Source organism: Mesitornis unicolor, unplaced genomic scaffold, assembly GCF_000695765.1.
Source record: "Mesitornis unicolor isolate BGI_N332 unplaced genomic scaffold, ASM69576v1 scaffold20445, whole genome shotgun sequence".
NCBI classification, from domain to species: Eukaryota; Metazoa; Chordata; class Aves; order Mesitornithiformes; family Mesitornithidae; genus Mesitornis; species Mesitornis unicolor.
This window is the reverse complement of record NW_010187747.1, coordinates 1-12,352: the sequence shown is the minus strand read 5'-3', so window position 1 is coordinate 12,352 and position 12,352 is coordinate 1. Positions and strand designations below refer to the sequence as shown.

At 54.1% G+C, this 12,352-nt stretch overlaps 1 protein-coding gene across 1 annotated transcript in view; it reads left to right on the top strand.

Annotated features, from left to right (window-relative positions):
• Nucleotides 1–11,490, top strand: part of LOC104541491 (trinucleotide repeat-containing gene 18 protein-like) — a gene marked incomplete at its 5' end in the record, with an annotated part of 11,702 nt that extends 212 nt beyond the window's left edge. Inside the window, 13 exons of the mRNA XM_010185564.1 lie at nt 1,511–1,542; nt 2,365–2,807; nt 3,602–3,763; nt 4,595–4,736; nt 5,162–5,279; nt 5,554–5,629; nt 5,995–6,103; nt 7,031–7,147; nt 7,418–7,582; nt 8,097–9,388; nt 9,882–10,118; nt 10,584–10,658; nt 10,775–11,490. Coding sequence (XP_010183866.1) covers nt 1,511–1,542; nt 2,365–2,807; nt 3,602–3,763; nt 4,595–4,736; nt 5,162–5,279; nt 5,554–5,629; nt 5,995–6,103; nt 7,031–7,147; nt 7,418–7,582; nt 8,097–9,388; nt 9,882–10,118; nt 10,584–10,658; nt 10,775–10,981 — 3,175 coding nt within the window. The remainder of the gene's footprint in view (nt 1–1,510; nt 1,543–2,364; nt 2,808–3,601; nt 3,764–4,594; nt 4,737–5,161; nt 5,280–5,553; nt 5,630–5,994; nt 6,104–7,030; nt 7,148–7,417; nt 7,583–8,096; nt 9,389–9,881; nt 10,119–10,583; nt 10,659–10,774) is intronic.
• Between the last annotated feature and the right edge of the window lie 862 nt (nt 11,491–12,352).

Here is a 12,352-nt window from a genome sequence, read left to right as displayed (position 1 = left end):
GGCAGAGCCTGATGGGTGAGTTGCTTGGTATGGGTTGGTGCCATGGGGGCAAGGGAGAAGGTTCAGGAGGTCCTGCTGTGCTGCAGGAGAGCAGGTGTCTTGTGTCTTGTCCATTCTTTGCTCTTGGCTGCTTGGTCCTTATGCTGAGGAGGAGTCTCAGGGCAAGAAAATGAGAACTGGTCGTGGCTATGGTTTCAGCAGCTACAGCTGCATTTTCCCTAGGGGCAGTTGCCTGTGGCTTCCTCAAAGTTTCCTCTGGCAAATTCTGAGCAGTCAGGCTGCAAAGGCAAGCGATGGGACACTGCGTCCCCTTGGACAGGATGCTGAAGGCAATAAAGTGCTGTTACACCTTAAGGAAGGAAGCATGTGTGAAATGCAGCTGATCTGAGATACCCAAGAGGAGGAGAGAACACCCAGGCAGAAGAAAAACCCCTTCAACCAGCCCATCCCATCAGCTCCCTCATAGAAACTGGCCAGCGAGACTTGAAACGAGCATTCCTCCTTCTGCTCGTGTGTGTGCAGTGCCAGAGCCTGGGTTTCTGTCCCCGTCTCTGTCTCGGTTTCAGTGTTACACATAATTGGCAGTTTCATTTCTTCCCCTCCCCATGCCCTGCTGCACAAGTGCTCACTGGTGACATCGTTCCCGGTCAGACAGATCTATATGTGCTCCGTTTATAAATTCTCTATTAATATTTATTAAGTGATAATGGAATTTATAGCATGCTTCAGAATGGAAAATGATGTCTTCCTTGGGAGCCCGGCTTGTTTTAGCACCATTTCCATGCTATATTAGGCTTTTGCCAACTTGTTCCAACAGCCTTTGTTAAGAATTTATCGTCTTGTAACCTGCCCTCCTTGAAACTGGAAGCATCTAGAAATCGTCTCATGCAGCAGGGAGAGAGGAGAAGGGGGTTTGTAATTTCCAATGGGTTTTTCCTTTTTGAGCCTTGCCAGCTTTGATTTTGACAGGCTTGCTCTCTTCCTGCTTGCGCTGGGGCTGTCTCAGGGGAAGAGGATTGGGTAGATGAGAGCAGGTTTCTGCAGGCTGAATTTACGCAGGAAACTGAGCGTATTTGAGAGAGGAGGACTGAGAAAAGATGCTCTCCGTGCTTGTGCCTCGTACATTTTCATTTACCCGCGTTGTTGGGTCCTGTATGTCCTTTCTCAAGGCCCTTCTGCAAGCCGTGGTTATTGCAGCAGTGGCCGTTCGCTGCTGGGCTTGAGGAGTGATTCGGCCAAGCGAGGTCTCATTTCAGCCCTTGTGTCTGAAGGCAGAGTCACACAAATGAGAGCGCAGAGAGGGCAGATCTGCAGCAGCTGGAGGAGGATATGAGAGACATCTTTGGCTGGTGCTCTTTTTTGGAGCCAGAGAACCAGGTTCAGAGGTGCTGTGCAATCCCATGAGGTGCAGCGCCCCAGGAAATAAATGGATGTAGAAAATCTGGGCTAAGTCTCGTTCCAGCGCAGACTTAGTGCATGAAATTGGGCAGGTTTCTTCCTGGCTGCGTAGAGCTTTACCTACCCTCCTGCCCATGTTGCTGGGTATGTAGCTGCTGCCTCAGTTTCCCTTCTGCCTCGGCATCATAGCATGATTTGGGTTGGAAGAGTCCTTAAAGCTCATCCAGTCCAACCCCTCTGCCATGACGAGGGGTGCCTTCCACTAAACCAGGTTGCTCAACTGTAAGATCTTGCTCTCCTTTATGGGGATCACCCTGGAGGTGGTGAACGTTTTGGCATTACTGCGATTACTTCCAGGCTTCTGGGTACTGCTGTGCCCCTGCTGCTGTGAGGGGATTTCCATTTGCCACAGACAAAAAGATCATTTACCTCTCTTGACTTTAGGGTGATTACCTGAGCCAATAAAAAGATCTGTGGTCTCTGATGGCCAATGGGAAAAATAAGCTTGCAAACTGGGTTTATTCAATTAGTTAAAGAGATCGTTCTCCTGAAACAAAGGTGAGACTGGAGAGCGCTCTTACCAGGAGGGGAGGAAGGCTCCGTGTGTGGGGTTCAGGCTTTGCTTCACCTGAGGAACTCCTTTTTGTGGAGGAACAAATGTAAGAGGATATTTTATCTTACGAGCTTCCCTGCAGGGCTTTGGCTATGGGAGAAGGGAGAAAATGAAGGCAGAGAACACACTGACCCAGCCACCTGAATGAGTGGAATCTGACTTGAGGCAGGGGAGACTTACTTTCAGGGAAATCAGTGTTTTATGGGGTGGAAATGCAGTTCTGAAAGTGGAACAAGCAAGAGCTCTGTTGAACCAGCACGGGATCTTCCATGGAGCCCAAAAGCTTCCAGTGGGGCCTGCGCCCTCTTTGCTCAGCCACGGCTTTGACTGATGGTTAAATCCTTTGCACCTAGGGACAGAGTTTGAATACACAGACTCGGAGAGCGAGATCAAGATCAGGAAGAAGTCTCCCTCAGGGCTGCTGCGGGGAAAGAAGGGGCCGCTGGAGGCAAGCAACATCGCGCCAAGCCAGGCCCCCAGCAACCTCGACTCCGGATCCGGTAGCACTGACAAGGCCAAACTTGGGTCTGAGAAAGGCCGCAAGCTGAAGAAATTCAAGTCCCCCAAGGACCTGAGCTTTGAGTTTGGGCTGGAGGCCAGCGATGATGACCTGTGGAACCGGCGCCGGAGCGAGCGCATCTTCCTCCATGACGCCACCACGTCCTCGGCCGTGCTGACCTCGGCGGCGCCTGCCAGCTCCACACCTGTCTCCAAGCCGGGGCGCTGTGGCAAGGGGGCACCCATGAGCCCCAAAAAGGAGGGCAGCAAGGGGAAGGACAGGAAGGAGCTAAGCAAGGTGAGGAGTGTGCTGGCAGAATTGGTGTGGGACCCTAGGGAGCTGAGGGTGAGGGGAGGGCGATTTCTCCAGAGGAGAGTTAAGTTCTGTCTCAGCGATTGCCCCAGTGCTCTTTAGCTGCTCCTCACCCCTGCCAGCCCCACGTACACCCAGAGGAGCTGTCAGGCTTGGATCTGACTCGTACAGAGTAAAAGCCTGTTGTGTCTGAGCAGGGCAGGTTACTTGTGTCACTCTTCATGTCCCAAATCCATCCTGCTCAGATTAACCAGAGTGAGCATCCTGCATTAAAACATCTGTAAAATCTCTCTTCCACTCTCTGCACAACCTTAACTGCTTGCTGAGCTGTGGCCCCCATGCTGGCCTTTTAGAGCTGTTTCCCTTTCATACATTGTCTTCTGAGGGCTGTCCCTGGCTGGTGGTAGCGATGGCTGAAAGCTCTTCATCTTGGCTGAAAGCTCAGCTCCCTCCGGCTCCATTTCAGTTGATGGCAGCGTTGTGGAGGAGCACTGGTTGAGGGGAGAGGTAGACAAGTTAGTTGTGACATGAGGCCAGCTGGGATCTTCTTGGAGCTCTTTTGATGGGCAGGAATTGCTCTCTGGGGTAATGGTAAACCCTTCCCAAAACGTGTGAAGGCTGAAAGCCGAGCTGGGAGATGCAGGACATGGTGAACTAACTACAAGCTGAACATCATCCTTCCTGTGCACAGGCTGCTTTGTTCCACCTTTCCCCTCTCCCTGGGCCCAGATCTTTACCAATCTTTACTGACGGAAGTGATTTATTTTTATTTTTAGCAGCGCAAGAAGGGTAAAGAAACACCCTGCTGCTCCTCCTCATCGTCCATGTCTCCTCCTGGCATCCCTAGCTCGCCGTCCGATGTTCGTGTCAGCCTGGCAAATGCCCTGGGCTCCACCAAGAAGAGCAAAGCCAAGGTGAAAGCCAAGGAGGTGAAAAAAGAGGTGAGGGGCTGGTTCTAGTGCGGGTGAGCTGGTGGGTGGCTGGCAGAGCTCTGCTCTTTTCCTGGGCTGTTGCAGTGCTAGGGAGGGGAAGGAGATCTGCAGGTTTCACTGGGTGTGTTGCAGGCAGAATGCAGGTTTGAGAAGTCTAAAATCCAAGGAGGGCTTAGCAGGTAGTACCTGCTGCTACCATCTGGTGTTCGTTTGCCTTCATCCCCCAGATCAATGAGCAGGCCCGATTTTCTCTAAGGCGACCACAGGGTGGAGGGAGAGCCTTCATGGATAGCACAGACCAAGGGGATAGTGATGGAGTTGCCCTGCTCAGTGCCAGTTGAGCCAGGGCACAGCTGGTTTCTGCTCCATTGCTGTAAGCTGTCTGCTCTCATAAGACACATTACTGCATCTTCTGAGTGTGATGCTTATGGTCTGTGTGTAACGGCGAGAAACGGATGGTGGGGCTTTGGGAAGAAATAGGAACAGCGCCTGCTGCCTGCTGGGTGAAGATTGGGTCTCAGGAACAGAGAGGTGGTGAATGCAGAGCAGAGCTGCAGCTGTCTGCTCCACAGCATCTCTCCTAAACTCAGAAGGGAGATGTGCCTAGGATGCGTGAAATAGCTTTTGGTCAGTTGTCAATGATGCTTGGTGATAATTCCAGAAAAACGAAGGTCTTTGTTCAACCAAAAAGCAAGTCTGGGTACACCTGCTTAACTCTGTGTGTTTAACATTGCAAGTTTGTCCCAGTATCCTCAGGTTGTTTGTTGCTGGAGGAAGGTGAGATGGGATCACACTGTTGCCTATTGCCATCCAGCTGATGTGCTGCTTGCTCTCCTACAGAACCGAGGGAAAGGAGGAGCTGTCAGCAAGCTCATGGAGAGCATGGCAGCAGAGGAGGATTTTGAACCTAACCAAGACAGCAGCTTCTCAGAGGATGAGAACATCCCACTGAGCATGCTGGTTGAGCGACCACCCACCCCAGGTGAGGGCAGGAGGTGCTGAGGGACCAATGGTACAGGTAGAGGAGCTGGGCAAGTTTTGCAGGGGTGCTCAGAGGAGGAGTGTGCTGCTTTCACACATTCCTCAGCCAAAGTCATGAGTCCTTTGGGTGGTGATACCCCTTTCCCACTCAATTTGGCTTGCCAAAAAGAGGCCCACTGTGGCATCTAGATGAAGCCCAGCCTGAGCTGCCCTATTTTCATTCACTGGCGTATTATTATGACCAAAGGGCATGTTTTTTCTCTGCCAGGAGCTAGCCAGATAGAGAGTGAGCCCTTTCTGCAAAGAGCTTACTGGCATTTTCCTAGGGAAGGGTGATGCTGGGAGTGTAAGGTTTCCTTCTCCCCGTGCTGTCGCTGTTCCATGTATGGTGCTCTCTAATCCCCATCTTGCTCCAACGCCTCGCAGCTCCCCGCTCCTGCATCATTGACAAGGATGAGCTGAAAGACGGTCTGCGTGTCCTCATCCCCATGGATGACAAGCTGCTCTACGCTGGGCATGTCAAGACAGTGCATTCACCAGACATGTGAGTTGAGAGGCCACCATATCCACCCGGGCTCTGCCGGCAAATGGTGACGTAGCTGATGCAGGGATTGATTTGGGGGTTGTGCAGAGCTGGCTGGAGAGAGACTGACAGAGTCTGGCAGGCAGGGAAGGAGAATTCACTCTGGTTTATCAGTGCTGAGGAAAATCTGGTTACCTCTCATTAAATCAACTGGTGGTAGGGCTCGGAGGGAGGTGCTATCTGATCAGGGCAATGTTTTCCACACGCTGTGTCTGACCGGACCTTTGTGTTGCAGATACCGTGTGGTGGTGGAAGGCGAGAGGGGAAACCGTCCCCACATTTACTGCCTGGAACAGCTCTTGCAGGAAGCGGTACGTGAGGCCAAGGAGTGCCTGGGCCCTGGTTTGGGGAGGAGGAGGCGGCGAGTTAAAAGTCTCCCCCTGTCTGGGACTGAAGGGGGGCCCTGGTTCTGCCTCCGTGGCCAGTCTGGGTAGAGCTCCCCTTGGCGTGGGTCGCTGCCCCGTGGCTGAGCTCCCGCAGTGGCAGTGGGCACTAAACCTGTGTGCCAGTAGGGATAATCCTTCACACTGCCCTGTGAGCAGACAGGAGGCCGTTTTCCAGCAGGGAAACTGTCCCTTGCCTTCTCCAGAGCTGCTTTGCTACACTGCAAGTGTGGTGAGATGGTCTGTGCTGGTGCTAAGAATGTCAGTAATTGCCTTCCTCTTGCCCTGAGCAGATCATCGATGTGAAACCACCTTCAGTGCGGTTCCTGCCCGAGGGCACAAGGATTGCAGCCTACTGGAGCCAGCAGTACCGCTGCCTCTACCCTGGGACAGTTGTCCGAGGTAAAGCCACCCTGGCAGCTCTGTAACCCAGGGATAGCTCAGTCCTGTGTGTCCTGAGGGATGTCAGGCTTGCCTGAGGTCTGCTGTGAGTGTCTTGAAGGTCAGAGCCTGGTCCATTCCTCTCCTCTGGGTCATGCCCAACTCAGTCATGATGCTGGTTTAGTAAGATCCTGCTGGTCCAGGAGATGTGTTCTCATAGGAAGAGGTCAGAGTAATTTAGGAACTTAAAATATGAGGGAAACTTGACACACTTCAAAAAGTCAGAATTAACTGGTAGCGCAGCTACCAAAGACTTCTGAGGTTGTGAAGGTTTCTAAATCACCTGCACACTCATAGCTTTGCCTCTGACACATAACTCCCCTGTCTGGTTCCATTAAAAAGCTGATGAAGAGCCCTGGACAGTTCTACCATGTCTGGTCTTGTGTTTGGGTTGGTCACACTACGCGTGTATAAGAGAGGAATTATGAGTTATAGACCAGTGATGCTGATACAAGAAGAGCAGGTGGGAATGCAGCTTATTTCTCTTGGAAAGAAGGTGGAAAGCAGCAGCTTGTGATCACTTGAGAATAGTTACAAAATGCAGGTCAAAAAAAGACAGTTACCGCAGTGAAACAAGAGAAGTGAATTTTAGAATAGAGTGAAATAGAGGAAAAAGGTGGGAAATGAAACTGGAATGGGTGTTACGTTGTGGAGCAGTGCTGTCGACTGGGAAATTTTACGCTGGCTGGGCTGGTTTAGTGTTACCAGGGACTTCCCACTGCAGAATGAGCCTTCTGTGCTCTCCCCACACAGCCTAGGAAAGGTGGGGATGGGATGCTTTGGAGCTGGTGCAGGATCCCTGTTTTCCCCCATGTCCCCACTTCTCTGACAAGGAGTTTGTGCTCTTGATTTTTGTCCCTGATCCCATCTGCTCCTCCCAACCCCCAGGAACCCTGGATCTGGAGGAAGATGGCGATCTCATCACAGTAGAGTTTGATGACGGGGACACGGGACGTATCCCGCTGTCTCACATTCGGCTTCTCCCACCTGACTACAAGATCCAGTGTGAGTTTTGCTGTTCAACTTCTGCATGACACTTGCCACTGTGAAATGTAGGGAATTTTGGGCCACCTGCCTCTCTGATTTTGGACCGAGATCACAGACTTTGAATCACAAAGATTGCACCATCAGTTATGGACATGCAGAGCTGGGGTGGGATCTAACCCACAGGGAAAAACGCCCAGTCTATTGCAGAATTGGTAGGGATTCCTTGTGTTGCATCTCTGTTTTATGTGTTATTTGACTGCATTTGACCATCTCTTTGACTTGTTCCAGGTGCTGAGCCTTCCCCGGCCCTTTTGGTGCCCAGCACCAAGCGCCGTAGCCGTAAATCCAGCAAAGACACTGGAGAAGGAAAGGAAGGGGCTACCCTGGGGTCAGAGGAGCCTGTGTCGAAGGGCAAAGGGCGAGGGAGAAAGCCAAGCGTCAAAGTGAAAGCTGGTAGGTTGTCAGAGTTGGAGTTGAGTCCTTACACAGTTCCCCACTGCTCTCCCCAAGTTAGAGCTGTTGCTTGGGACCAGATTTGGAGGGGAATGGATGTGCTGCTTGAGTGCAGAGCATCCGTGCATTGTGTCGCTCTGCTGTGGCTGCGGTTTGCAGGAGGCTGGCTCACAAGCTGACCTGTGCTGCAAGAGCGTCCTCCTGTCAGTCAGTGCTGCAGAGCAGGGTCCCCTTCTCAGCTGAGCATCTCCGCAGCCATCAGCAGGGCTAAAGCTGCAGGAGATCTGCAGTTTGGTTCCCCCACAGTTGCAACAGCATCTCTGGGCATTGCCCATCAGCTGAACACAGCGTAGGCTGATTTTTAAGGCCGTTCACCTTTTTGGGGTTACCTGAGCAGACAGGAACAAGCCACCCTTGGCCAGCGATGGTCAGCATTGGTGTCTGGTTGTGTCTGAGCTAATAAAGCCCATCAGGATCGGTGCCATTGCGCCTTTGTGTTTCCTCCCCTCTGCAGAAGAGGCTGCCTTGCCAGAAGAGAAGGATCAGGTTGAATCGTCACCTGTGACCTCTTCAGCCCCAGAGAAGCCAGCCTGCTTGGGCAAGACAAGCATGAAGGGGTCGCGCAAATCGCAACCGCTGCCGACTGGAGGCTCTCCTGCCCCCGCAGAGGAAAAGCGGTCAAAAGCCAGCAAAATGAAGATCTCCACGAAGCTGCATAGCCCCCCGCACCCCACTTACCAGCCTGCTGTGTTCGGCAGCATCCTCGGCACGGAGCCCTATGGCGACCTCCCGGCGACGCTGGCGGCCTTTGGCTCCAGTGATGCTTCGGCGTCGAAAGCCAAGGCCAAGAAAGGGCGGCCCACAGAAGAGACACAGGAGTTTGCCACCATGGTCAAGGCTCAGAGGAAGCATGACAACGAAATCCTCATCAAACTGGACCATGAGGGCGTGATGTCTCCGAAGACAAAGAAGATGAAGGAGGCGATGAGGATGCTGGAGGACTCGAACCTGGCCAGTCGCAGAGATGGCAAGAGCCTCTTAGGACTGGGCTACTCCCCCGCAGTGGGCACGGAGGGCAAGCAGAAATCTTCCCGAGCCAAAGCAGCTGAGGGAGACCCTTCCTCTGCCAGTTTTGCAGGGAAGTTTGATGGCTCAGCGGAGACCCTTGCTGCTTCGAAGGACCAGGAGGAAAAGGCAGCAGCTCCTGCAGCCGTGGAGGAGTCTGAGAGCAACAGCAGCGACAGCAGCTCGGAATCAGAGGGAGAAGAGGAGACTAAGAACCGAGGGGAAGCCCAGGACAGCAGCTCAGCCAGCTCGAGAGCATCCACCCCTCTCTCTTCCTCCAACTCCTCCTCCTCTTCCTCTTCTAGCAGCAGCTCCTCTTCATCCTCCTCTTCCTCCTCTTCCTCAGCCTCATCGACCTCTTCTTCATCAAGCTCCAGCTCTTCTTCCTCCTCTACTACAGATGAAGACTCCTCCTGCAGCTCTGATGACGAAGTAGCTGAGGCCCAGCCAAGTTCCTCAGTGCAGCAAACCCTCCCACCCAAGCAAACCAAGCAGGCAGGGAAATCCCGCGCATCCTCCCACCCCCAGAGCCAGAAACAGCCGGCGCAGCAGCCGGTGCAACAGCCGGCACCACAGCAGAGCGGCAACAAGAGCAGGCCCAAAAAACGCGAGGGCATCCACCTGCCCACCACCAAGGAGCTGGCCAAGCGCCAGCGACTGCCGTCGGTGGAGAACAGGCCCAAGATCGCTGCTTTCCTCCCCGCACGGCAGCTGTGGAAGTGGTTTGGGAAACCCACACAGGTATGCAGAGCTTCTCCTGGAGTGGTCCTTGGCCAAGGTCCCCAGTTTGCAGGGAGATTGGGGTTGGCCCCTGCCCACCACCAAGGGCGTGGCCAAGCGCCAGCGACTGCCGTCGGTGGAGAACAGGCCCAAGATCGCTGCTTTCCTCCCCGCACGGCAGCTGTGGAAGTGGTTTGGGAAACCCACACAGGTACGCAGAGCCTCTCCCATTGCTCCGTTGCGCTCTGTGCTGGCGTTGGCCTTGTGGTGCCTCTTACCTGCACCCCTTCCCTTCTCCTGGAGTGGTCCTTGGCCAAGGTCCCCAGTTTGCAGGGAGATTGGGGTTGGCCTTTGCTGAGTGTGGGGGAGCCATGGCGTGTCCTGTCCCAGTTCCTGTGGGAATGCTGCGGCTCTGCTGACAGCAAAGGGTGGGATGCAGCGTGGGGCAAGCAGTGATGGGTGGGTAAACCTGGGCAATTCCTGGTTGCTCACCTGTGGGATCCTCTCTTGGCAGAGGCGAGGGATGAAAGGGAAGGCCAGGAAGCTCTTCTACAAGGCCATCGTGCGAGGCAAGGAGATAATCCGCATCGGAGACTGCGCCGTCTTCCTCTCGGCCGGCCGCCCCAACCTGCCCTACATTGGCCGCATCCAGAGCATGTGGGAGTCGTGGGGGAACAACATGGTGGTGCGAGTCAAATGGTTTTATCACCCAGAAGAAACCAACCCTGGGAAGAAGCTTAACGAGGGCAAGGTAGGCTGCTCTGCTGTGCCGAGAAAGCTGCTTGTCCCCTTGTTTCCAAGGATGAGGAAAACACCCATGGCCCAGTTTGCCACTGGTACCGTAATGGGGGTGGTCCCATCATTTCATGTTGTGGGGATTGCCTGTGGTGTGGACAAGCCTGGTGTTTACCTGTTGAGCAGGGGAAGGGTGGGCTTTGTCATACTAGGAAATAAACACATTTGTGTTGATCTGAAAAGAGCATCAGGAGCTGGATTGAGTCTTTTCAGTGTGAAAATGACTGGCCTGGTGCTTGGAAACACTGAATTTTGCACACGTGTGCAGGGTGGGTTACAGTGGGCTCTCAGCATTTATTACCAGTAGCTGTGGGTGGGGGTTGTGGTTGTGAAGGCACATGTGGGCAGGAGGTGGTAGCATGGAAAAACAACAAATTCACCCCTTTTTCATTGCTGTTTTCTCTTTTCCTCGTGGGCACAGCGCTGGGATCAGAAATCGGGCAGGAGTCTGTCCACAGCTTTGCAGGCATCCAACCAGAGGAAGGACTTTATGGAGGTTGGTGAGGTTGGGAGGGGGTGCTGGGGGCACCATAACGAATGATGCTGTGTAAATGCTGGGAGATGTAACCGCTCCTCTTCTTTCCATCTCCCTCTTCCCTTCCTGCAATGCAGCGAGCCCTCTACCAGTCCTCTCACGTGGATGAAAACGACGTCCAGACCATCTCACACAAGTGTCTTGTTGTGGGTCTGGATCAGTACGAGCAGATGCTGAAGACGAAGAAATACCAAGACAGTGAGGACCTCTACTACCTTGCAGGGACCTACGAGCCCACCACGGGCATGATCTTCAACACCGACGGGGTCCCCGTCATCTGCTGACCGCCCGGGGGACACGTGCCACCCCCTGGGAAGGGAGGGGACAAACCTGAGGACGTGCCTGTTCAGACGACATGATTGTTTCTTTCAATGCTCATGACTTCTGTGTCACACTACAGACAGGAGAGCGCGAGAGACACCGGGAGGAAGGAGAGGGCTGAAGAAAGGGGTTGGGGAAAAGCAGTTACAGGACTCGAGGAAGATGCGATTGGGGTGTGGTGGTAGCGCTGCTTGAACCCCAAGGCTCTTCTGGAAGTGGCTTTAAGCAAGGTGACACTTGACCAACTTCTCCCTTCCTCCTTTTGGTCCAGGAAAGCACATGGGTCTCGTGATCATTTCACCAGTGGGACCCCCCCAGCAGGAGGGATCCCTTTTGTGTTATTTGCCCCCGTCAGTAACTCGGAAGCCACCCGTACGTGGAAGGACACCCGCTACCTTCTGTGTACGCTCCTCTCCGTCCTTATATTCCCTGCTTGGTTTCGCATGACCCTTTAGGAAGGACAGGGTGAAAGCGAAAGGAGTCTCAGCGCCTCGTCTCGATCCTCTCAGCGCCTTTTGTTGCGGTTCCCTTTCCCTGGAGGCCCCCGACTGCAGCATGGAGCACCAAGAGGGGGCAGAGCTGGCCCCAGCACAGAGGTGGCAGAAGAGGTCTGGGAGGAGCTGGGCGGAGGATGAGAACAAACACTGAACCCACCTTCCCCATCGCTCTGCACCCCTCCTGCCCTGGAAAGATGCTGGGCCAAGTGGTGACACAAGGAACTCATCTTGGAGTGTGAAGGGGGGCAGGCAATGACTGGGAGAAGCTGCTGATCCATGCTTGGAGCAGAGGAGACCACAGGCTGTTGGATTTTGGCATCCCTCGCCCAGCCTTACCCCCATGCCTTGCCTGAGCAGAGACGTGGAGCTGCTGGGAAGCCCTCACCCCTCATTTGAAGGGACTGGGGACACAGCGTGAAGCCTGGCCGTGCCTCCCTGCGCTGTTTCCACAGCCAGAGCCCCGCTGCCACCTTGGGCTTGGGGAGGGCAGCGTGGAGCTCAGTCCTTCCATGCGAACACCTCCTCATAGCTCCTGGAGAGCCACCACCATCACCTCCTGCTGGGCACACGGCGGCCCCATGGCATCACCACCGCACCAGAGGACACCAGAGGAGAACCACGCAGCCATGCAACATCCTTGCACTTAAACAAAAAATAAACCTCCAAGAGACGCACTGACCCTTGTAACTACCGACTCGCACTACACATCACCGGGACGCGGAGCAGGGCCCGGGCTCCGGTGGGGAGACGCTTAAAACAAGGACAGATTTGGGAAATATCCGCCCCGGAGCCAGCTGCGTGCCACAGACTGGAGGCCGGGGCTGAGGGACACCCCTG